Here is a 23858-nt window from a genome sequence, read left to right as displayed (position 1 = left end):
ATAAGTATTTGGTCAATAACAAAAATACAACTCAATACTTTGTAACATAACCTTTGTTGGCAATAACAGAGGTCAAACGTTTACTATAGGTCTTTACCAGGTTTGCACACACAGTAGCTGGTATTTTGGCCCATTCCTCCATGCAGATCTTCTCGAGAGCAGTGATGTTTTGGGGCTGTCGCCGAGCAACACGGACTTTCAACTCCCGCCACAGATTTTCTATGGGGTTGAGGTCTGGAGACTGGCTAGGCCACTCCAGGACTTTCAAATGCTTCTTACGGAGCCACTCCTTTGTTGCCCGGGCGGTGTGTTTTGGATCATTGTCATGTTGGAAGACCCAGCCTCGTTTCATCTTCAAAGTTCTCACTGATGGAAGGAGGTTTTGGCTCAAAATCTCACGATACATGGCCCCATTCATTCTGTCCTTAACACGGATCAGTCGTCCTGTCCCCTTGGCAGAAAAACAGCCCCATAGCATGATGTTTCCACCCCCATGCTTCACAGTAGGTATGGTGTTCTTGGGATGCAACTCAGTATTCTTCTTCCTCCAAACACGACGAGTTGAGTTTATACCAAAAAGTTTTACTTTGGTTTCATCTGACCACATGACATTCTCCCAATCCTCTGCTGTATCATCCATGTGCTCTCTGGCAAACTTCAGACGGGCCTGGACATGCACTGGCTTCAGCAGCGGAACACGTCTGGCACTGCGGGATTTGATTCCCTGCCGTTGTAGTGTGTTACTGATGGTGACCTTTGTTACTTTGGTCCCAGCTCTCTGCAGGTCATTCACCAGGTCCCCCCGTGTGGTTCTGGGATCTTTGCTCACCGTTCTCATGATCATTTTGACCCCACGGGATGAGATCTTGCGTGGAGCCCCAGATGGAGGGAGATTATCAGTGGTCTTGTATGTCTTCCATTTTCTGATGATTGCTCCCACAGTTGATTTTTTCACACCAAGCTGCTTGCCTATTGTAGATTCACTCTTCCCAGTCTGGTGCAGGTCTACAATACTTTTCCTGGTGTCCTTCGAAAGCTCTTTGGTCTTGGCCATGGCAGAGTTTGGAGTCTGACTGTTTGAGGCTGTGGACAGGTGTCTTTTATACAGATGATGAGTTCAAACAGGTGCCATTCATACAGGTAACGAGTGGGGGACAGAAAAGCTTCTTACAGAAGACGTTACAGGTCTGTGAGAGCCAGAGATTTTCCTTGTTTGAGGTGACCAAATACTTATTTTCCACCCTGATTTACAAATAACACTGTAATAAAACTGTTTTTAATAATATACACTGTAACAGCTCAAAACAAAGAAATGACACAAAAGGAGCTGACCAAGTTTCTAGGAATCAAGCAAAGAAACAAGGTTTGGAGGCCTATCTCCCCCCACCACCACTCCCCCTGCCGGTGGCGGACTCCCTCAGACATCGGTGCGTTGGTGGTTCTTTGTGTCTGGGGATGGGCGTCCAGGTACACACCGGCTCACTCCTTGGCGGCCGCTTATCGGGTCCTGGAGCCTGGGGCTCGCTCGGGCCACTTCGGAGGTGGGGTGCCCCCGGCCTCTCGGCCTGGGGCTCGGTCACTCAGGCGCAGCTGGCTGCCGGCGGAGCTCACGGGTGCGTCACTGCAACTCCCCCTGGCTTCTGCTCCGCGGCTGCTGAGTGAGCCCTCATCTGGGACTCTCCTCAGCTCTTTCTGGGACAGTGGCGCGGCTGCCCCTCTGTTGGTCTTCCTTGGTCTCTTGTGTTCTGGGGGCCTCTGGATGTCTGGAGTTTTGATCTCCTCCATACCTGCTTCATGCCCTGGAGGACGGGGCTGTGGCCCCCCCACACCCTCTAGCAGATCATTACATGAAGGAACCTTTTAAAAAAACAAAAAACAAACGCATCCATGCTCACAGGTGTACACACGGGTGATCACACCCACAAACTACACCCTTTTTGGCTCCTACCTCAAAGCACACTGTGTTCTGTTGATCTTATGTGCTGCACAATAATGTTTAATATTTACTGTCATATTCACATAGATTATTGCGATCATGTTTATTATGTTGCTCTTTTTTTGCTTGTTTTCTCTCTTTTCTTTCTCAGCAGGTGATCCAGGTGATTGATAGATGTGTTTTTGTCTGTTGGTTTTGTTGGTTTTTGCCCTTTATCCCCGTCCCTGTTTTTCTTTCTCCCGTTTCTTCTCCCAGTCAAGTCTGTGTAGCAAGTGAAAATTAAATGAAGTAAACAATAAAAGGTGAATCAAATAGACCAATACGGCAAGGCTGGGATGGCCCAGTTGGTAAAGTAAATCCGTTGGTTCTTTGCCTTTAGACAATAATTCTGATGGCAAAAGAGCCAAACAGGACAGGCGGAGAAAAAGAAACAAGCAAAGAGCTCGATAAACCCTCAAACAATGAGAGAAATCCTGACCTTATGGCAGTGCAGTCAAAACAGGTTAGGCAGCTCCACCCGAGGGATTTGGTGGAGCAGGAAATTTGCATCATTGATGTGCAGCAGCTGTGATGCTGTCAGCGTGGAAGCTTTCCAGCAGTTTGATATTTGATGAAGATCTCGATGGATGCTCCTGTTTGTGTGGACGTTGTGTTTTCAGCGGGATAAGGATGAAAGATGAATTATAGTTCGTCTCCCTGCTGAGAGCCTCGGTGTGTCGGTGCACTGGTCTGTTGAGGACCACTTTAAGCCCTGGCTGTTTGTAGAAGGACACTTCATGACCTTTCACCTCACCTGTCTGCTTCACAAACTGTGGAAAGCAGAAATCATATTAACGAGTCTGCGAACAGCAGTAATCTGTACGCTGATCTAAGTTTCAACTACAGGAAGCTGAACGAAACACGTGCGTGTGCTCATCCTGTGCTGTGGTCCAGAGATTGGGACCAAGACTGTTTAACCGTTCGACACGACAACAACTCCTGGCAGCACAGCGGCAAGAAGGTCCTGAGTTCGAGTCCAGCATCAGGCTGCGGGCTTTCTGAGCGGATACTGTCAGGCATTTGTCGTGTGTGTTATAAACACACACTTAAACATTTACACTTTGTACAACTTGGATACATCGACTTGCAATTTTCATTATGAACCATACAGGTACATACTCTCTATAGATGATCATAACTGACATAAGTATTCAGTCTTAGCTGTGCTTACAAATGTTTGCTGTTAAACTACAGCAGAGAACAAACGTGACGACAAACGTGCTGCAGTCAGTTTGAACAAAGAGTCAGAAACACGCACGTTTAATACGTTTATTGGGTAAAAAACAGAAAATAACATCGCACTGAGACCATGCTTCGTTTGTTTTTTGGAAAACACGTCACGATGCAGCTGCTATGGTGACGACCTCTGACCTTCCAGTGCCCTGTTCTACACAGGAAAGATGAATGGAGCCATCGCTGCAACATAAAGAAGAAACATATACATGTTTGCAACAACATCATCATCATCATCACGTGACTCTTGATGTTACCCAGGAAGGAAATACCTTTTCATGGTCACCACAGTGTCAATGCTGTGACTCTCCTCTGTGGGCTGCAGGTCTCTAAAAACAATCTGTGACACAGACACAAACATAAGCAGGAACCTGACAGTGATTCTAATAATAATGATGATTTTCTCTGGCTTATCCATCCTGGATCACAGGGGCAGCAGCCTAAGCAGAGAAACCAGACCTCTCCCCCGAGGCGATCTGAGGAATTTAGAGGCCAAGCCTAAAACTCAGGAACACCTCAGAGAAAACATTTCCCTGAAAGGGTGTATGTGGTCTGAGAGAATGCTGAGGTACTATGTGCCAAAGTAACATCCACATGGACCCAAGATTTCCCAGGAGAACATTGGCCAAATCATGAACTCTGGCTTGCTTCCCATAGTGCACCTGGTCTTGTCCAGGTAAGTGACAACACGGGGTATCTGTTCTAGGAGACACTTCACCATCAGTGCTGAGAGGAGCACGAGGCCACGGAGAGGACGAAGTCTCTGCTTAGACTTTAGTTTTTCTCTCTCTCATATCATCAGAGGAGAAACATGTTCAGATGAACCTCAGAAACTGCTGCAGGACGTCTCTGTCCAGCTCGGCAACAAGGTGCAGATGCTTAACATCAGCTTAACAAGCGTGCTTTCACCTTCATGTCCTCCACTGTTGTGTTTGTGTCGCAAACAAATGACGTCACCGGACTTTTGGCCAACATGGTTCCCAGCTTGTTGTGACGTTTTTCTAAAGCAGTTCGTAAACTGTGACTTGCACCAGCAGGCAGACAGGAAGCAGGAAGTCTGTTTGTGCTTACCTTGGACAGCTTCTCCGGCTGCTCTGTGATGAATCGCTGGTAAATCTCCAAACACAGCGAGGACAGTTTTCCGTCCCCCCTGAGGATGTGATGTCTGTGGGCAGGGAGGGGTGTGCCCACAGGAAGGAGAACCGTGAACATCTCAGCTCCAGACTCATCCATCTCCTCCAACACACCACAAAGGTCAGACAGAAGCCGTTAGAAATCGATTACAGTATTAACGAATGATATTATGTACAAATACATAAGTAGTGTACAAAGACTAGCTCTGCAGAGCTGAAACATTTATGTTCATGTGCATGCAACAAAGACCATGTGCAACATAAGATGTTTATCTGAGGTCTGAGTACTTTTACTAGTACGTCAGTGGAAGACACATCCACTGTGACAGAGTCTTCCTCTGGGGTAAGGCCATCTCTGCCGACCAGCAGGCCCGCCTCCAGGGCTGCGCCCACAGCGATGACCTCGTCAGGAGGTGCCGCGTTGAGAAGCTCCACATCCGGAAACATTTCACGGATCATCTGCTGCAGACGAGGAATTCTGGCCGAGCCGCCGCAAAGAACCACCTGCAACACATGGCAGCGATCGAGGAGCGGCTTTTCTATTTAACACACAGCTATGCCATCACTCGTGCATCAGTAAAGACCTGCACGCCGTACCTTGCTAATGTTGTGAGGTGTAAGACCCGCCTCCTCGAGGACGGCTTTGATTGGCTGGATGCTTTTGTTGAAGAGTGAAGAGCAGAGCAGCTCAAATCGAGCTCTGAAAGAAATAACGCACAGAGGTCGTCACGAAGGACAAAACATCTCAGTTATCAGAATCCTGATAATGTGTGTTTGGAAAAGTCATTTAACAAACGACTTTTCCCTTAATTCTGCTGCTCAATTGATTTCATTTAGTTCTTATTCGTTAGCTTTATGCTTTCAAACGTTTATCTCAAATGTTTCGTTCCACGTCCAGCTTCAGCTCAGGCTCAGCCAACGATAATATTCAGATTCTTACAATCTGTGCGTCGACACAACAGCTCACCTCGAGACGCTGCACTCGAAGTCGATACCATCATGAAGGGAGTCAACGAAGCAGTTGGCTGAACCCAGCGAGGACAGGGAGTGCTTAGCCATCTCTGCACCATTCATCAGCTTCAACATAGCCCGAGGATTAGAGCTCACATCGTGCTTAAACGTGCTGTACAACACACACACACACACACACACACACAGTGAGGACAGCTACACGGACTCAAACATACAGAAAAATCTTTAAGATGTTCGTCTGTTGCTTTGGTCCTTCTCAGTAAATCGTTCAGACTCTGATGTTCGGTTGGTACCGTTTGAATTCTGAGGCGAGGTGCTGCGCTAAGGCCTGAGTGAAAGCCTCTCCTCCGATGCTGTGGTCAGTGTGAGCGCTGCGACACAGGAACATTCCTCCATTGACCTGCAGCACTGTCACGCTCAGGGACGTCCCACCGAGCTTGTAGACGAGGACGTGACTGTGGAGACAGGACGCATCGCTAAAGGACAAGAAGATGGAAAATTCATTCAAACGGTGACTGCTCTGTCTGCTGGTAGCTGACGCACGCACGCACTACTTCTGCTGGCTGTGGGTGGGGTTCTGGGGGGTTTCCACTTGGCCGTAGTACCCGGTAGTTTTTTCGTTTCGAGGTTCCCAGCAATCAGAGCCGATCTAAAAATGTGACATCAGCAGACAGCCTACCACCGATTGGCTAGTCAGTGGCGTCACTGAGTAATGAAAGCGTCTCCTTCATGAGACCACGCCTAACGTGTCCTCCGCTGTTTGTTGTGTTTGCATACAAATGACATCACTGGACTTTGGACTGGGTTGCTATAACGACCCCTGGACATCGTGGTACTGATACCTACTCGAGTGGAGTCGAGCAGGTATCAGTGGAAGAGGTCGAGCAGAACTCCCACAAGGATTTTAGATGCTCCAGCTTTTTAAACATGTTGTTGGATAAAGTTTTTTCCAAACAACATTCACATCTGCGCCGTAAGTCGGATCAGCAGGAGCGTCGATCCCTGCTCGCCAACACAGCTTACAAAGGACCCCAAGCTGTGAGGAGCCCAAACTAATGTTAGGCTGATTCTACCAGTTGGATCAGGTGGTAGAAGTAACGGCAGTCCCATCCTCCTTAGATTCAGGAGAGTTCATGTAGGCTCGGGTACACGCCGACCACGTCAGTTTGAAACCAGTGACCATAATGAAATCTGAGGTGTTCCTTTCCTAAAACACACCTCTTCCCTGACGGCGACTCCTGTCCGATGTCATAGGCCAGCAAAGCAGCAGCAGGCTCGTGGATTAGCCTCAGGACATTGAACCCTGCAGCTTCAGCCGCGTTCCTGAAGGAAACAGAGGTGACGATTAAAAACTGAAACAGATGCATATTTTCAAAGTGACATAAAAAAGATGCACCTACCTAAGAGCACGCTTCTGAGCATGTGCAAACTCTGAGGGAACAGTAATGACAGCGTCACTTACATCCGAGCCTCCCAGAGCCGACTGAGCCGTTTCTGTGGAAACAGCCATAATCAGTCGGGTGATTACTTTACAGAAAACTGAATACCCACAATTCATTTCTGAGGCTTTACGTATCAGGACATTACAAAATCTCATCCTTCTGAAGTGAAACAAGCCCACATGACAAACACCAGGACATTATTACAGCACTGCTCAGTCCACTTTCAGTCACTGTGTAATAGCCGTGCATCGTTCTGTTGCATGACGCGGTTCAGCTGTTGGACAGATGCTCTCACACTTTAACACGCCCAGGACATGCAAACTTAACTGATGTCAGTCGATTAGAGAGTTTTCAAAAGTATCAGATGTCCAATGAGGACGATTTGATGGTGGGAAATTTCTGACACATTATCAGGACCACACGCTGTGAGAAGCTGACAATGTTGCCCCAGAAATAATATGTCAAAATATATAAACTGTAAAAACAAAAACGTGTTTGTATGAAGCTTATATGAAGCGTTTTTTGTCGCCTCGGGGCGGTGTTGTGCGATAACAGGAACTTGTTGAGTAAGACTTTGCCAACAGCAGGGGTGGGGAACCCCAAGCCTCCAGGGCCGGTGTCCTGCAGGTTTTAGATGTCCTTGATCCAACACAGCTGATCTAAATGGCTAAATGACCTCCTCAACATATCCTGAAGTTCTCCAGAGGCTGGTAATGAACTAATCAGGTGTGCTGAGCCAGGGTGAGCTCTGAAACCTGCAGGACACTGGCCGTCGAGGCTGCAGAAAGCTTGGAGGACCATCACTGAAGACCACATGAAAAATAATAAATCTACCAGCAACTTTGGCTCCTTGGAAATAATGACGAACATTTTCACACTAACAGATTTACCTTTCATTTTCTGGAAGATGAGCTTTGCGACATCTTCTGGAGCAACATACTTTGGCTGCTGTCCTGATGTGATCTCATAAAAAGGTTTGTTTTCTCTGCTGACAACCTAAACACACAAAACATCCTCAGACTCCAAAAACCAAACTGTGTTTTTGTGCCGTCATCACAGATCGTTCTAGAGAAACTCTCTCACAGACCATAAACTGGCATTTTCAGGAAGTTTAAATCTCAGCATGTGTGCCGCTGAAGGCAGCTTCTAAAAAACGAATAATGATAATATAATGCTATAATGCTTCTCAGTGTAAGTAATGCCAGTGTGTAGTTAGGATTATGTGTAAAATGTAAATAAGAAAACAAACTGCAGTTATCTGTAAATCCCTGCAGAACAATTCACTCATTATCTACTGAATCCAACATCAGAGGGATCCTGTCAATACGAGTCAGTAAATGGAGCTGTGATCTAAGGATGTAGTCAGGAGGGAGAAGTGTGACACAGGGCTGTTTAACATTAATGGATCATCAGCTTTAAATCAAACAAGACCTGAGGCAACGTTTTAAAATTGTGAGCACAGAAGAAGTGTTGAAAATGAGACGAGCTGGCTCAGCACCGCCTCCTGCCATCTGTAAAACACCAGGATCCAAACTGTGTGGATCTCCTGGCGTTTGGTCTGCAGGCTCTTTCAGAGGGTTGTTGGTGAAACCTACCTGACATTTGGTCTCCGTTCTGTGCCTTTGTATCTCTGGGTCATCAAAGCTTTTCAATCAGAGAGAAAGAAACAACACACACACACAGTTATGAGTTGCTGTCCACAGGATGTCGAGGATAATAAATAATAACAACACTCGTTCCTTCCTCACTCAGGCTACAACTATCACAGCATGAGTACAAATGTTGTCAGAAATGTAACTTTTGTCATTTCTGTCTCAAAAACATCGTTTCCTTTCTACTGGAGCTCACTGAGCAACTGCTACATGGATCAAAGCCATCCTCTCATATGTAACAGCTGATGGTCTGTCTCAGGTGTCTGACTGGATGTAGCAGCGAGTACAGGAGCCTCCATGTTCCTGCCACAGTGTTACTGTTTTTCCCAGAGGAGAAACCAGACTGATGTCCACGTGTGATGATACAATCAATCTGAACAAGCATCATCATCATCATCATCATTATTTTCTATGTTAGAGCTGCATAATCTTGCTTTTTTCCTTTGAGTTATTAATAATTACAATAATATGATGTAGGTTTCACATTTGCAAACAAAACATCGTCAGCTGTGTCACCTTCTCCCGAGCACTTGTTTCACTTTGATGACTGTGCTGGCAGCATTGCGGACCCGTCCCTGTTTTGCTGCTATACCTACAATCTGCAGAAGAGGTCAGAGGTTAAAAGGCTGCTGCAGTAGATATCTCACAGGTGCAGGAAGCAGCCGTCAGTAATGTAAGAATAATTCTGCACCTCAATGCAAAAAATCATCTTCTCCAAGTTCCAAAACCCAAAAAGCAAACAGCAGACGTGTCTGTGAAGGTTCTCAGTCATCCAGGTCATCGTAGTCTGAGGAGCTTGCAAAGAAAAGCGTCTGGACTTCTTTAAGTTGCTTGAAGACGTTTCACCTCTCATCCTAGAAGCTTCTTCAGTTTGAGGGTCAGATGGTGGAGAGTCCCAGATTTAAACTCAGTGGGAGTTTCCCCCCCACAGAGGGACAAAAGGACCCCTGATGATCCTCTAATCACATGAGCCAAGGTGTGTAAAGGGTGTGGGTCACAATCAGCCAGAGTTTCGGGTGAGCTCATTGTGAAACCTGGCCCCACCCTATCATGTGATTTCCTGAGGTCAGATGGCCCAGGATGTGATTGGGCCCAATTAGGATAGCCGCATGTTTTGAGTGCTTCCTTTACATGTGTGTTCCTTCTTTTTCCCTTCAGGCTTAGAGGGAACATTTGAGGGAGTGGTTATCCTAATTGGGCTTTTATAAAATCAGCAAAGATGCACAGAAAAGAAGATCAGACACCAGCGAGGGAGGATAAGAAGGACAGACGCAAAGGTGAAACGTCTTCAAGCAACTTGAAGTCCAGATGCTTTTGTTTCTAAGCTCCTCAGACCAAACAGCAGACAGATCTATGCTAGACAGATCTATGCTAGACAGATCTATGCTAGACAGATCTATGCTAGACAGATCTATGCGAGACAGATCTATGCTAGACACTATAAGGTGATATGACAAGACCATGACCACAGAAACATGTGACCTGTGATAACAGAGGAACTTCTCAGTTACTTTTAACACTGCAAATATTTTAGCAATATGTTTCATTGATTGGTCATCAACATTTCTTCTATACAGACATTGTGCAAAGCCAATATGATGCTTAGGGAATTTAAAATAGAAAGTAGCTCGTCCACAGAAGGACTGGTAGCTCCCCTTACGATAAGGGTTCAGATCGCGTGAACAGGTGTGAATGTGTGTGTTTAGTTAGTTAGTTTGTTTGCTTGTTTTAATCAATTTTAAATCCTGCTTTTTATTTGCTTTTGTTTCTAATGTCTCTGTAAAGCACTTTGAATCACCTTGTTGCTGAATTGTGCTATACAAATAAATTTGCCTTGCCTTGCCTTGCCTTGCCTTAGTGCTAACAGGAAAGACTGAGTGCATGGGTCAGGCACAAACCCAAGAAGTGAAGCCAAAGTCGTACCTGTTCAGTGTCTCTGTAGCCCACCACAGTTGGCGTTACTCTGTCTCCTGCATCGTTAGCCACCACATCAGCCCGTCCATCCTAAACAACACGCAGCATACATTCAGAAACACTTAAATATATACTTTGCTCAAAACTCTTGGATATTCAGATGCATCAGCAGCTGATTTCCAGGCTCACTTATCCACATATATTTCATGTATGAATCCAAGCTGCAGATCTTTGTGAAAAAGCAGAGAAGACTTCAGTCCCCGTAGGGCTCCTTAAGGAGTTCAGCTTGGCCCAAGGAACCTTGACTACATGCCATAAGACTGTTGTTTGACTGGAGTGGAAAGACATCACTGTCCTAAACTGGTTTACTGTTGAATTACTTGAAAAACCTCAAATTAACATGCAGCACAAATGTGAACTGAGCCTTAATAATCAGAGTCACGAAAGGTTTTGTGTAATCGTGAAATGAAAGGAGACAAGAGGCTGTTCAGCCTCCTCAAAGTAATATCTAATTAAGGTTTGTGGTACTTAGTTTGTATCGTCTACATGTGCCATTACAGGAAGGCAGCAATGACGCAGCTGCAAAAAGCCTGGTAGACTCCAACGTTTTCATTTTTTTGCTTTCAAGTTTCCTAAAATGTGAAACTTCTAAAACTTGCTTGGATTTAAGACCCAACATGCTGAAAGGCTGCAGTGGCCTGGGTGCAGTTTCTGTGTTCCTTTGTGCACTTTGTAACAAGTTAAGGCTGTTGTATAAAAAAGGGTAGTTGGGTAGTTTTTACAGTAACAAGCATGCAGGCCAAGCGTCAGCCTGTCAGCGCCTTTAGTCTGAATCGTGGACAAAGTAATCTTTAATGACTTTAAAAAGCAAAGGCTGGGAGCACAAGTCTGATTTACACTGCACAGTATTCACTCGTCTGCCTTTACACACATGTGAACTTGAGTGATGCTGCATTGTTAATCTTTCTAAAGTTTAATATGATGTTTGCAGCTGTGACAGTTTCAACCAGGGATGTACGCGATTACTCGCCGTCAGCAGTGATGTCACTAGTCCAGAAGTACTCGTCATGTAATTTAATTCTTTTACATTTATTGATACCCAAATGTTGTGTCCTAAATGTTATGCTGCCACCAGATGGCGCATCGTTGTTGAGAAATGCCATGAATCTGTTCATCTCATCTTTTTGTTCACACTATTATTTCTGGTTCTTTAAAAAAGCAAAAACTTAGATTGCAGATACAAGCGGCGAAAAGTTGGTTTTGTGTGAGTGTGGAGGGGCTCTCCCTGAGCGATGGAGGTCAGTCATTCAGGGGCTCAGAGGACAGCCTCTCCATCCACTGACACAGCTGTGTGACTTTATGTACACAAAAGCTGAAATATGAACATTATAAACTCCACTAATATTTAGTTCATGTTTCCTTAGCAAGCATATTTGACCCTTTTTCTTGGAAGTTCACTTAAATCACTTGGACCCTGCAGTCCACACTATAAGGTTGGGGGCGGGGCTTCGGGAAGGCCATCCAGGAGTTTAAGGTCATCTCTAAATCATGTTGGGGTGGAGCTGGACTCTAAGGTGGTGTCAGAGGTGGATGTTGTCCAAGTACAATACTGGACACTCAGTTTTCTCATGTGTTTGGCATCGATGTCCTATCGGAGCACCAAACTGTGTCCCAGTTTAAAATGCTTAGTTATTAATCTGAGATGAAGAATCTGGATGCAATCCTCTCTCCTTATTTTACCCACTGAACTAACTGAAACAATTCATTGACTTATATTCACTCTGCCAGCAGCTTATCGAGCACCGCCATCCTTCAGGACATGTAAATGTTCACATCAAAGACGACATGCGAGGTTTCATGAAGCGATACTCACCTTAAATATCGCCACACAAGCGGATGTATAACCGAAATGAACCCCAATCGCCGACATGCTGCCAGCCCTCAGCCTAAAAGACCGACAAACATGGATCCGGTTCTCCTCACCTTTGAACCGGAAGAATTTCTTCTTGGAGTAGTTCAAAACAAAAGCATGTATTTTTTCTGAAGTATTGATGTTTATTTATTTTTTTACTCTAATATCATTGTTTGTATTCATGATTTGTTTTGCAGATATCTTTGTGGCTGTATGATTGTAGTTGCCAACTAACCAGTCATATCTTTGAAGAAACGGCGACAAACGACCGTTTCCGTTTGATGTCCGTGAAACTGAAACAAATCAAATGTACATGGCTGACACGCTTTGATTCTCCTTTTGCACTAATTCTTTTATTACCGGTATTTGTAAACATATTTCAGACTATAACTAAGTACGTGTGTCAATGTCTGGTAGTGACTAAGTCATTACGCTGGGAAGCATCCAAAATAGACTGAAGGTGGCTGGGGGCGGAGCCTGATGCATAAAGAATTATGTCTGTTAAAAAAGGACACTGTTGTTAAGATAATACAAAGCATTTATGTACAAAGTAAATAAACCTCTCTGTCATTCTATTTATAAGGTTATGTGTCGTGCTTGACTGAGCAACAGTGACATCAGTCTGCATGTCCTGAGGAATGACTTTATAAACTGGGCCCTACTGACCGAGGTCATGAATATCACCTGTTGTTTACAGCTGAACAGCGGCTGCTGAGGTAAAGATATGAGACGATGTGGACAGATTATGTGAACACTTAAAGTTCTAGACTATCAGCACCAGTAGTTTAACTGAGAACATCGTCCCAATTTCATCCAAATTTGCACCCAAAAGAGAGACTGACAGACTGTGGACAGTCTCTGCGACGTCATGAACGGACTGTAGCTGAATCAGGAAACACAGACGAGAGGAAATGGTAATTACAAGCTATGATGATTGCCTTTAAGTAATGGGACTACATACTTACGTTTATGTAATATGAGCCCAGCACTTAGATGTATGCATTGAACTGAACCTCAGTCTCGAATTTTTAGAACTTTTTGGATTTCTTTTACAGAGCTTAAAAATAGCTCGATCAAATAGCTTGGGACAAATACTCGTGTACATGTAGTACAGCTTTAAAAAAGGGCTGTGTCCAGTCTGTAGTGCCTCTTCTGAAGCATCTGTGTAATGATGGGCTTAAAACACTGAAAGTTGTGGAGCTGAGAAGCATTTTAGCTTCCTGGGAGAAGAGTGTGAAGCCTGGCTGGATGATCCAGGACAAAGAGCCACCAAAGGAAGTGGTCTGATTATCAGCTACATTGATTGTCCTTATTGTACTTCAGACTCCTTATTAAACACTTATTAAATGATCGCTGAACAACTTAAAAAACCTTAAATTACCTGATAATCACGAAGTAAAAGTAAACATAAAAATGTCTGAACATTTCTGATTCCCATCCTACAATTACACCCGTTACTGCAGCTCTGCCATACTACACAGTATGTTTTTGTTATTGGGGAAATTAGAAATTCCCCTGGAATAAGAGCTGCTGCTGTGTGATAGCTAACAGTTCATATTAAGTTGATAGAAGTAACAGTAAACATACAATAAATCACATCAGAGCGCTTTTAAAACCTCGGGCATTCATTACTGCAGTAACACCGTTCACTAAAACTATGAAGCAGAGTCCTGCTGTGGGTTTGTGCAGCAAATGCAGCAGGAAATAATCCCACGCAGGGCTCTGCTACGACGCTTCACACTCATAAATTAGATTTAATATCATTTAGACACAGTAATTTAATTGTATATATATGTAACCTTACACAATAAGTAAGGATATTTTTGTTTGGTCAGCTCTTTGTTATAATAACGCTGACTGGCAGTAAACCTCGTGGCACCAATCATTCAGAAATAAAGAGCTATATTTGTGGTTAGCAGAGCTGAGTATGCAGGTTGTGCCCAGTAAAAACTTTATAATAATCCCTGTATTATATTATTATAAACTTTATATATAAAATATTCTCTGCCAGTGGCAAACAGCTTATTATGTTATTGATTGTTTGGAGTTTTCTGTAGCTCAGGCCAGACCCTGCAGTCCCCTCACACTGATGTGCTGGTGTCCATCTGTCCTGCAACCTGAATACATGGAGCAACGTCGTGTTTACCGAAGAGTCCAGACTCCGCCTACCTGCAGGTGGATCATGAGGTCACAGGTGGAGAGGAGATGCACAGTGCTCTGCTGCTTTTGGTGGAGGCAGTGGGGTGGGTGGAAACACGAGGTCCGTCAGTAAGAACAGCTGTTTCTATTCTTGTAGTTAAATCATATAAAGAACTTTGGTGCCTATCAAAAAGTTTAATGCACCTCGATTGTTTTGGTGAATTTGTCTGAATTTAGATCCAAACGTGTCATTTCCAGATTCCTCTGTGGAGATGTTACACGGTCTCCTTTTTACACCAAAAAGTCAATAAAGCGTGAAAACATACGTTACCCCAAATATACTAAATGATCCGTGAATACACCGAAGCATCAGACTTTCATGCACTTCTTGGAATTCTCCTGGATTCTCCAGTGAATTGAGAATTAAATACAAACCGTTTAGTGGTGAGAAACAACGACCTTTCTCATGTACGGAAGAATTCAAGCTTCAAACATACACAATGTATCACCTGCAGGGCCACAACCCCACACAGGAAGTCGGACTTGGCTCTCTGATGTTAAAAAGTCCTGACTATGAGTGTGACCCAGCAAGCATGCAGAGTGTAGTCGATGCAGGTGAGGGGACTCGCTCAGTCCGAACTCATCCAGCTGCCTTCCCTGCTAAACCATTAAGAAGAAAAATGAGCAGCCATGCATGAACCCACCAGCTCCACCTGTTAACAGTACGTGGAATCACTCTCACCCCATTTTCTCACTCATTGATTTCTCATTTATACAGTGAAAAAACTTATATTTTGATTCATCTTTGCTTACGAATAAATATTAGCAGATTATGAGGTTGGATATTAGGACCTTAAACCTCTCTTAGCTGTGACGTGGAGGCGGCGAGAGGAGGACTTCTTCTACGCCAGGTCACATGACACAGTTTAACATCACTATTATAATAACTCGCTGTGCACAGCTGGACTTCCAATGTGAATTAAACCAATATAGTTTTATTTTGCATAAAATATGCCAGAACAAACAGGAACCGTCTGGTTAACTTCATAAACTTGTAATGTTACAAACAAACCAAGCAAACGGTCACGTTTGGAGTCATTTCAACACAAAGCATGTTTTAGTAAAATAAACATTTTCAAATTGGATACATATTTACATTGATTACCTTATTACAACATTAATATGAAAGTCTTTAGTCTGTATAGATTTACCTTAAAAATCAGAGCAATGCAAACACTTCAGTTTCACCACCACCACAAAGTCGATACTCAGATCACCACAAGATTCCTAAAGGAATATTTATCTGAAGAGAAATCCATAACTAATCAAATCCTCAAAACTTCTGCACGTTTCCACGGACACTCCCACGGACACCACCTGGATGTGTGTTTCCTACAGCTAGTAGGAAACACACATCCAGACCTTTCACAGCAGATGCCAAAACTCATCATTCGAGATAACTTCAAATCAGGTGCTTCACACGTTCTGGATGTGTTAAAGGCAAAGTGTAGTTATGGGTTGTTCTGTCTTCCAGCTGTTTTAAGAGAATAAGGCACAGAAAATACATTTGGTTTGGCCTCAGGGAACATTTCAGCTACGTGACTGGAGTAAGCTGGGCACGTTTCAAACATGACGCCTGCTGTCGATGTTGATACTTTGTGTTCACTTTTGACAGCAGACGCAAAATTGAGTGGTTTAACGCACGCTGCTGTGGCGCTGTGTGTCACAGAAACGAATGAAGCTGAAGGATGGCTGCTGTCTGAGCCCGTGGAAGTGCAGTGTTTTCATTTTGTGAAGCTCAAACGGTTGCATAATCAAATCCATTACTTTAGACATTTTCAAGATTCCAGAAATATTCCAATCTTCTCCATCCTGCTGAGCAGACCTGTGGGGACCACAAACATAATACAAACATTGTCTATCACTCAGTGCTTTGTGGGTCAGCTGCAGCGGATTCAGGGGAGGGTGGCTGGCACGGTTGCAAACACACTGCTATGATTTGACTGTAGCTTCCCTGCTGTCAGACACAGCTCTGCAGCTGAGACACAAGCCACACTCCTCCACCACAACAATGTAATGTCATTATATTGAAGTATGAATACTGATGAGCACATACATACCTGGAGCTGGACACGTGTAGAACTTACATATCTGCCTCTGAAACGAGACATTCAAAACATGTTTATGCTAGCTGTGATCTGGCCGGTTACTCCCCGCCTGTTACAAACACCAACAATTTCAACTTAAAACTTCAATAAGGTCTTTAAAGCAGGCAAGTGTTGACTGATGAACATGATGCATTTGTAAAAACATTTCAGCGTCTCTGAAAATATAAAATGTGTTTTTACAAGAGGACAACATCTGAGACTACAAATTTGTTCTTATTGGCTTGTTTGTTAATGAGCGTTTGAATGACTACGTGTTTCTTTTCATGATGCTTTTAATATGAATGAGTGATGAATGGAGTATTAGGAACTTGCACAATGTTCTATGTTCTGTAATTGTTCTGTTTCTGAACCGTTTTTTATTCCATAGTTTTGTTTATTGTAAACAATGTTAGTCAATGTAATAAAATACATGATCTGAAATAAGAAATAAATATATAAATATAGATGATATGTGTGTACAAAACTAAAATACAGAACTAAGAAGATTTAGCAAAATATTTTCTAACCTCACGTACTGTGACCTGTGAAACAACACGTACACACAGACACAGTGAAAAACACTCATACCCCAAATATATGTGTTCTTTTTCCCCCCATGAGTTACTCTGCAGGTGAACACATCCTCCTTGGTTGGGGTGAAAGGCACATGCTTGGTCATGTGGTAGTGCCAGTTCTCTTCAAAGGCCAGGTCGGTCTGCTGAGAGCCTGGCATCTCTTTGTCATTCCTGAGCAGCTCGATGGTGATTTCAGGAGGATGGAATCCACTGACATGGCAGATGAGGGTGTTGGCGGTCCCGTAGTGTCCGGGGGAGCGGGTGTACACCTGAACCTTGGGTGAAACTGGCAAACACAAAAACAGTCACTCACTTACAGATGAAATAAAGACAATAATTTAATCCAGATGATAAATATTCATTTAGATTCCACCAACTTATTAAATATAAACACGGCAATTATCTGCGTCACAGTGTGTCACGCACAACAGCCAAACAAGGAAGTACTCGTAGTACTCGTAAAACGTTACAGCGCCTTTAAGTACAAGTTATCAGTCGTTTAATACTGTAAGTACTGTAAGTATGTTACTGTTTGCCATTTCCCAGAGATTCCACTTTACTACCTTTAAAGCCGTTTTGCTTTCACTGGGCCCGAGCGCCTTCCGCCTGATAACATCGGGCCATTTCGGAAACACAAACATGTTCAGTTACCGGAGATCACTTACTGTTCTTGACTGCCGAAAGACCTGTGAGTCCCAGCAGAAGAACGACGGCGAGACACACAAACGTCTTCATTGTTTCACATACAGACCGACTCGATATATCGCTGTTGGAGATTCGCTCGACAGAGAGAAGACAACAGTGCGTCACGATCCACACCGAAAGTGAAACCGTTCACATCGGGAGTGTTAGCTAACAGACACCGGGACGTCCAGGCAGTGCTAATGCTAACTAACAAAAAGGGGGTCTGTAACCCCGCCCACCAAAACCATGTTATGGCGCCCCGTTTATAAAAAACACAAGCAGCACAAACTCGTGACAAGACGACACGTGCCTATAATTCTACCAATAGGAAACTCCAAACGTCATGTTGCTAGGTGGAATTTACTCCGACATGTTGTTGTTCACTGTCGTTTGAGCAAATAAGCCGCCATGTTTGAGATGGCTGCCGGTGTTGTGCCAAAACAAATGTTTCCGTGTATTTTTTATGTGTAATATCTTTACGTATGTTGGTAAACAGACTTCGGTGAACAGCGTTTACAAAGAGGTTTTATATAGAATTAAAAAATTATCAGTTTTTCAAGTATCTTTACAACTCTGTGTTGTTGTACTTACATTATAACCAATCCGGTCCTTTATCCCCACTTAAAATATTTTTACTGAACTATTGTAATATTTGCTGCCATTTCTTCTGTCCTCTTGGCCAACTTACTCTTACAAAAGACATTTTCAATGTTAATGAGATTTTTTAACTGCATAAATAAAGGTTATATAAAAGCCACTGCCAAAAACTGATTGCGCCTTCTAGCTTGTTACACGAATGTTGTTTGTGGCTCAGTGTGACTTTGTGTCCTCCATGAGGGAAGCATTTGACATATGTTTCACAATTTAATATAACAAGTTACTTATAGCAGTTTAAATACGAGCAATCACTTTTTGGCACAACAGCCCGGAATTGCTGCTTTGTCAGACCTTAGAAAATCCTCTCAGGTGTTTACCTTTCCAAAGAATTTCCCACACATCGTTTTGGTGTTGATAATAACTCTTGTTCTTTCTGTGATGGGAATACTGAATGACAAAACATTTATTTTACCAGTGTATACACTGTAAAGCCCCGTGGGACGATGTACACTACTGGCTTTTCCCAAAGATTCCAAACTTACGTGAATTTTCAAAAAAAAGTATTTTTGGATCTTTAAGAAAAAAAGAAACTTGAAAATGTCTTAACTGCGATCATTATTATGGGTAAATTCTTCATTCATAAATGTCGATCTCTGACAACAAGGCCGTCCTTTTTCACTTCTCACAGTGAACAGTGAAGTTTATGGACAAAAACAAGCTGTGGCTCTGCACTGAAGCTTTTAGAAAACCCCTAGGTTAGAATTGTATTTTATTTTATGTCTTTTAATTTATTAATTTATTTAATTAGTTATTATTTATTTATTTTATTTAATTACAGATAATGAAAATAATATCAACACAATTGTGGGCTGGGGGGGCAAATGAAATATTGCACATGGCAGTGGCAAATTTTGAGTGGCACATAGTACAGTATTGCATGGAGTACGGTTTTTATTTGTTTAAATACTAATAACAGTGAAGTGACCAGTGCAGAGTGTAAAATGTACCTATGAAACTGTAGGACCGATTCTGAGTGCATCTGTGTTGTGTGTGTTTAGGTGTTGTGGTTGAAGTGTCGAATGGCTTGATGACAGACTCCTGTAACGTCTGCCAGATGGAAACAAGGAGAACAGCTGATGTGCTGGGTGGCTGTGGTCCTTGATGATGCTGTGTGCTCTGCGGAGGCATCGCTGGAGATAAATGTCCTGAATGGCAGGAAGCCTCATGCCAGTGATGTGCTCTGCTGCCTTCACCACCCTCTGTAGTGATTGCCGGCTGCTGGCAGAGCAGCTTCCGTACCAAACTGTAATGCAGCTCGTCAGCAAGCTCTCGATCGCACACCTGTAGAAATTTGAGGTGATGTTAGCGTTCATGCCAAGCTTCCTCAGCCTCCTCAGGAAGTAGAGTCGCTGGCGAGCTTTCCTGATAGCAGTGTCTGTGTGAAGGGTTGGAAAAGGCTTTGCAATTGTTGCCATATTTTTTGTACTTGTTACATTTGTTTAATTAATTTATAAAAAGTTTATCTGGTCTTTAAGTGATGACATGATGAATCCTGCTTCCGGGCCCAACGTACTCTGCATTTAATAATAATAATAATAATGGATTGGATTTATATAGCGCTTTTCAAGGCACTCAAAGCGCTTTACAATGCCACTATTCATTCACTCTCACATTCACACACTGGTGGAGGCAGCTACAGTTGTAGCCACAGCTGCCCTGGGGCAGACTGACAGAAGCGAGGCTGCCATATCGCGCCATCGGCCCCTCTGGCCAACAGCAGTAGGCGGTAGGTGAAGCGTCTTGCCCAAGGACACAACAACCAGGACAGAGAGCCCGGGGATCGAACCGGCAACCTTCCGGTTACAGATACGCTTCCCTGAGCAAAGGTCGCCCCAAAACTAAGGTAAAAAAACCCCCAACAACTGGTAATTCTTTGGGGTTTTTTTTACATTTATTAAGTCTGTTGTGTTTTTAATGTGTTTTAATTCTTTGTATCTTGTTCTATTTAATCTCAACAAGCCCATAAAAACAGTCAGGGATCACTGTCGGCTTTTCTCATTTTTTATTACCGCTAATAATTTAAAGCTCAGTTTTTAAAACTTTAAAAACTATTTGGACTATATTTTCATATAGTCCAAATACCTAAACTAGCTTTTTATGATAACATACAAATCTTCTGCAGGTCCCAAAGTCAAACGAACACTGCGGCATCACTGAGAGTTACAAACTGTCTAAATTCTTTCATCTTTAATAAAATGATCAGCGTTCTGCTTTACCAGGTGTAACAATTAAGTTTAACATCCAGGCATCCATGAAAACAGGATTTATTACATTTAGTTAGAAGTTGGCAGGAAGTTAGCTCGCTAGCTTCCACCTAAGCATGATATAGCATGTTCTGACTGAGAGGTTTCTGAAGCATTCAAACGTACAGCTCTGCTATCACTTCCAACATAAATGAAGACAGAAAACTAAACAGCAGAGATGTTTGTAGGGTTACTGAAGTTGAGCTAGCTGCTATATAATGATGTGCTACGTGATCGCTAGCTACACAGCTATGTTAGCATAGCATAAACACAGTGAAGCTGGAGGATGTGAGATGTTTGTTTAGTTTTTACAGGACTACAAAGCCTCGCGCAAATGATCGTTTTCATGATTGTCTGTCAAGAGACACTTTGCAGGACTCTCAAACTCGTGGAGACCTATGCCTGATGAACACACAGCACATTTGTTTTCACAACATAAAGAAATGAATCAATATTTCTGTATAAAATGATACATTTTAGGGTTTTTGTAAAATAATAATAATAAAAACACCAGAAATTTTCAAGAATTTTTATTATTTTACATGTATACACACATACATATAACCCATTATTCTATCATTTGAGAAACTCATTTAGGTATAAAACAGTTTATTGCATAATGGCCAAAGAACCCCTCACATATGGAAAAATATTACAACAGGGTGAAACAAACAAGGCTTTTGTGATTACAGCTGAGCAAATCCACTTAGTCAAAGGCAAACCAGCAAAAAGTGACACCCTAAATTTTTATAATCTCTACATCATACCAAAATAATATTGAGAAATTACTGTTACCTAATATGTTACTGATAATTATTCTGATGAGAAGAAACAAATCTGACGCTACACGGCGGACCGATCAGCAGCTGTGTGGATCAGATGTGACACTCTTTGGTCCCCATTGGTGTTTACATGTTTGACTCTGTAAAGAGAAAATATTAAGGTTATTCATTTCATAAAAGCACAGAAAGACAATTTCATTCACCGCTGATTCATTTATAAAAGTATTAAACATGTTTAATTTTCTTTTGTATTTTTTTAAATTTGAGGTTACTACATAATGCTTATGACTGTATATAGTTTTGGCTATCTTAACTCACCCCAACCAAAGGTTTTTGGTTCTTGTGTCCCATGAGTGACTTTGCAGGCGTAGTTTTCTCCTTCCTTTGGTGTAAAAGCGACGTGCTTGGTCAGATGGAAGTGCCAGTCCTGGTTGAAGACCAGGTCAGTCTGCTTGGCATCAGGAATTTCTGCCCCATCCTTCAGCAGTGTGATGGTGATGTCAGGGGGGTGGAAATCACTCACGTGGCAGATCAAGACATTTTCCTCTCCATACTTTCCAGGATTACGGCTGTAAACCTGAGTCTTTGGTGGAGCTAAAGGCAAGAATGAAAGAGAAAGTAATATCCTTAATAAGGGATCAGTATTCATAAGTGGTCCAGCCTGTCTGAGGCCAATTTCGTTATGATGATTTTAGACCAGCGGTCCCCAACCTTTTTTGCGCCATGGACCGGTTTATATCTGACAATACTTTCACGGACCAGCCTTTGAGGTGATAAATACGACAAAATAAAACCAGTACCGGAACCAAAAAAGAAGGTTTATTCATAACACAATGAAAAGACCCAGGGAAACCGAGTTAACACTAAAAACGATAAAAACCATGAATTTCACACACGAGCCTCAACTCTTGCGGCCGGTACCGGTCCGCGGGCCGGGGTTGGGGACCGCTGGCTTAGACTATAAATATGAAAAGACTCGCTTGCTGAAAACAGAACTGAATTGGTGTTTGAATGACTTTCCTGTTTTTGTTTTGTGGCCCATATGTTACCTGTAAATGTATTTTTATCCCCAACACGACAAATTTATTTACCCCTGATAAAATGGGACGTGCTCACATACTGATGCTTTCACACTGAATCAGTGTGAAAGTGGATTGTCCTCAACAATATCAGCAAATACAACCAAGTAATTACTTTTGCAATGAAAGGACAGAAATAGTAAGAAGAGAAATCCTTGTATTAAAATATCCTGCAGCCAGCTGAGGGCGCTCTATGTATTTACAAGAAATCGAAACCAAATCCAAAAAGCTGGGGGGGAATTCCACTCTGTTAAAAACACCATGGACGGTTTTCTCCTTACATATTTATTGTCCAGTCAAAACGAATCGTCTCTGGACTGAAACTGTTTAGAGTCGATAAACGCAGCTTTGTTTTCCTCAAATCAAAGCACCTTATGAACCCCTCCCTGACGGCTTTGTTTTGTCTTTGTTGAAAAACGTATAAAAATATGACGTAAAACTTACAGACTAACCAAACCGTGATTAAGATTTACACAAAGGATAGAAACCGTTTGACTTGAAGTTCAGACTTTTATAAGTTCAGTAAAATGACAGGACTCAACCAACCTTCAGTATTTCAGGGAGACTTTTTGAAAAAAGTACTTACAGTATTTCCCCTCCACTGCGCAGTAAACAGCTGCGATAACAGCCAAACACAGGACGGCCTTCATGTTTTCTCTTTGTAGTCGCAGATCCTGCTGAGAGCTGTTCGTCTCTCGCGCTCGCGAAGCTGGAATAAAGTAAAAAAGTGGAGCGCGTGAGGATATGCGAGCGCTGTAAGACAGCCCACAGCCACACGGGCCAATCATTCATTTCTCTCATGCTGTTACCAGGTAGAATCCTAGTAAAGAGGTTTCGCTCACTCATGACAGGCACATGTGGAACCTCCCTGGAAACTACCTGAAGTTTTAATCTCCATAGAACTATTATTTATGATATTCTGTAATTATTGTTGTTAATAATAATAATGATCTCATGCTAAAGTATTTATAGTTCCTTCGTTTCAGATTCTGTTTTCTTTTTCTTGTCTTTATTCACTTATTTTTTGTTTTCTTAACTTTTCCCCCTCAGTTTTATTCTGGTTTGGTTTTAATTCCTTTAAATTTGTATATGACTTGTTCAGGCACATTTTGGACAGCTCAACATAATTTTGGGTGATTGTAGTGCAGAAAGTAGAGCAGGTTACCTAATCAGAAGGTTGGTGGTTTGATCCCTGGCTGCTAACCCAGGCTGGTCTCCGATCCATCAGTGTGTGAATGTTAGATAGAAAGCATTTAATCATAGGAAAAGGGTGCTCGTATAAAGTGATACATGTTGTATTAAAGGACTCTGACTGTTCA

General features: G+C 42.8%; 3 protein-coding genes across 3 annotated transcripts; all 3 read right to left on the bottom strand.

Moving 5' to 3' along the window:
• Window positions 1-3276: 3276 nt before the first annotated feature.
• hspa14 (heat shock protein family A (Hsp70) member 14) lies at window positions 3277-12294 on the bottom strand. The gene is made up of 14 exons (XM_085376809.1): window positions 12195-12294; window positions 10331-10411; window positions 8924-9006; window positions 8351-8399; window positions 7646-7751; window positions 6714-6807; window positions 6532-6636; window positions 5607-5768; window positions 5309-5464; window positions 4939-5041; window positions 4630-4845; window positions 4280-4444; window positions 3481-3548; window positions 3277-3391 (listed from the first exon to the last, which is right to left on the bottom strand). The coding sequence occupies exons 1-14, from the start codon at window positions 12249-12251 to the stop codon at window positions 3313-3315; spliced, it is 1524 nt and encodes a 507-aa protein (XP_085232935.1). The 5' UTR covers window positions 12252-12294; the 3' UTR covers window positions 3277-3312.
• Window positions 12295-15435: 3141 nt separating this feature from the next.
• Window positions 15436-17990, bottom strand: LOC146615517 (beta-2-microglobulin-like). The gene is made up of 4 exons (XM_085376604.1): window positions 17760-17990; window positions 17108-17380; window positions 16493-16529; window positions 15436-16257 (listed from the first exon to the last, which is right to left on the bottom strand). The coding sequence occupies exons 1-3, from the start codon at window positions 17827-17829 to the stop codon at window positions 16516-16518; spliced, it is 357 nt and encodes a 118-aa protein (XP_085232730.1). The 5' UTR covers window positions 17830-17990; the 3' UTR covers window positions 15436-16257; window positions 16493-16515.
• A 3241-nt stretch (window positions 17991-21231) lies between these two features.
• b2m (beta-2-microglobulin) lies at window positions 21232-23242 on the bottom strand. Its single transcript, XM_085376810.1, has 3 exons — window positions 23126-23242; window positions 21779-22054; window positions 21232-21600 (listed from the first exon to the last, which is right to left on the bottom strand). Exons 1-3 carry the CDS (start codon window positions 23187-23189, stop codon window positions 21587-21589), a joined length of 354 nt encoding a protein of 117 aa, XP_085232936.1. The 5' UTR covers window positions 23190-23242; the 3' UTR covers window positions 21232-21586.
• Between the last annotated feature and the right edge of the window lie 616 nt (window positions 23243-23858).

This window comes from Diplotaxodon limnothrissa, linkage group LG17 (genome assembly GCF_057381915.1).
Source record: "Diplotaxodon limnothrissa isolate DT_005_m linkage group LG17, D_limnothrissa_male_GT1.1, whole genome shotgun sequence".
Lineage (NCBI taxonomy): Eukaryota > Metazoa > Chordata > Actinopteri > Cichliformes > Cichlidae > Diplotaxodon > Diplotaxodon limnothrissa.
This window is presented reverse-complemented; position numbering and strand designations above follow the sequence as displayed.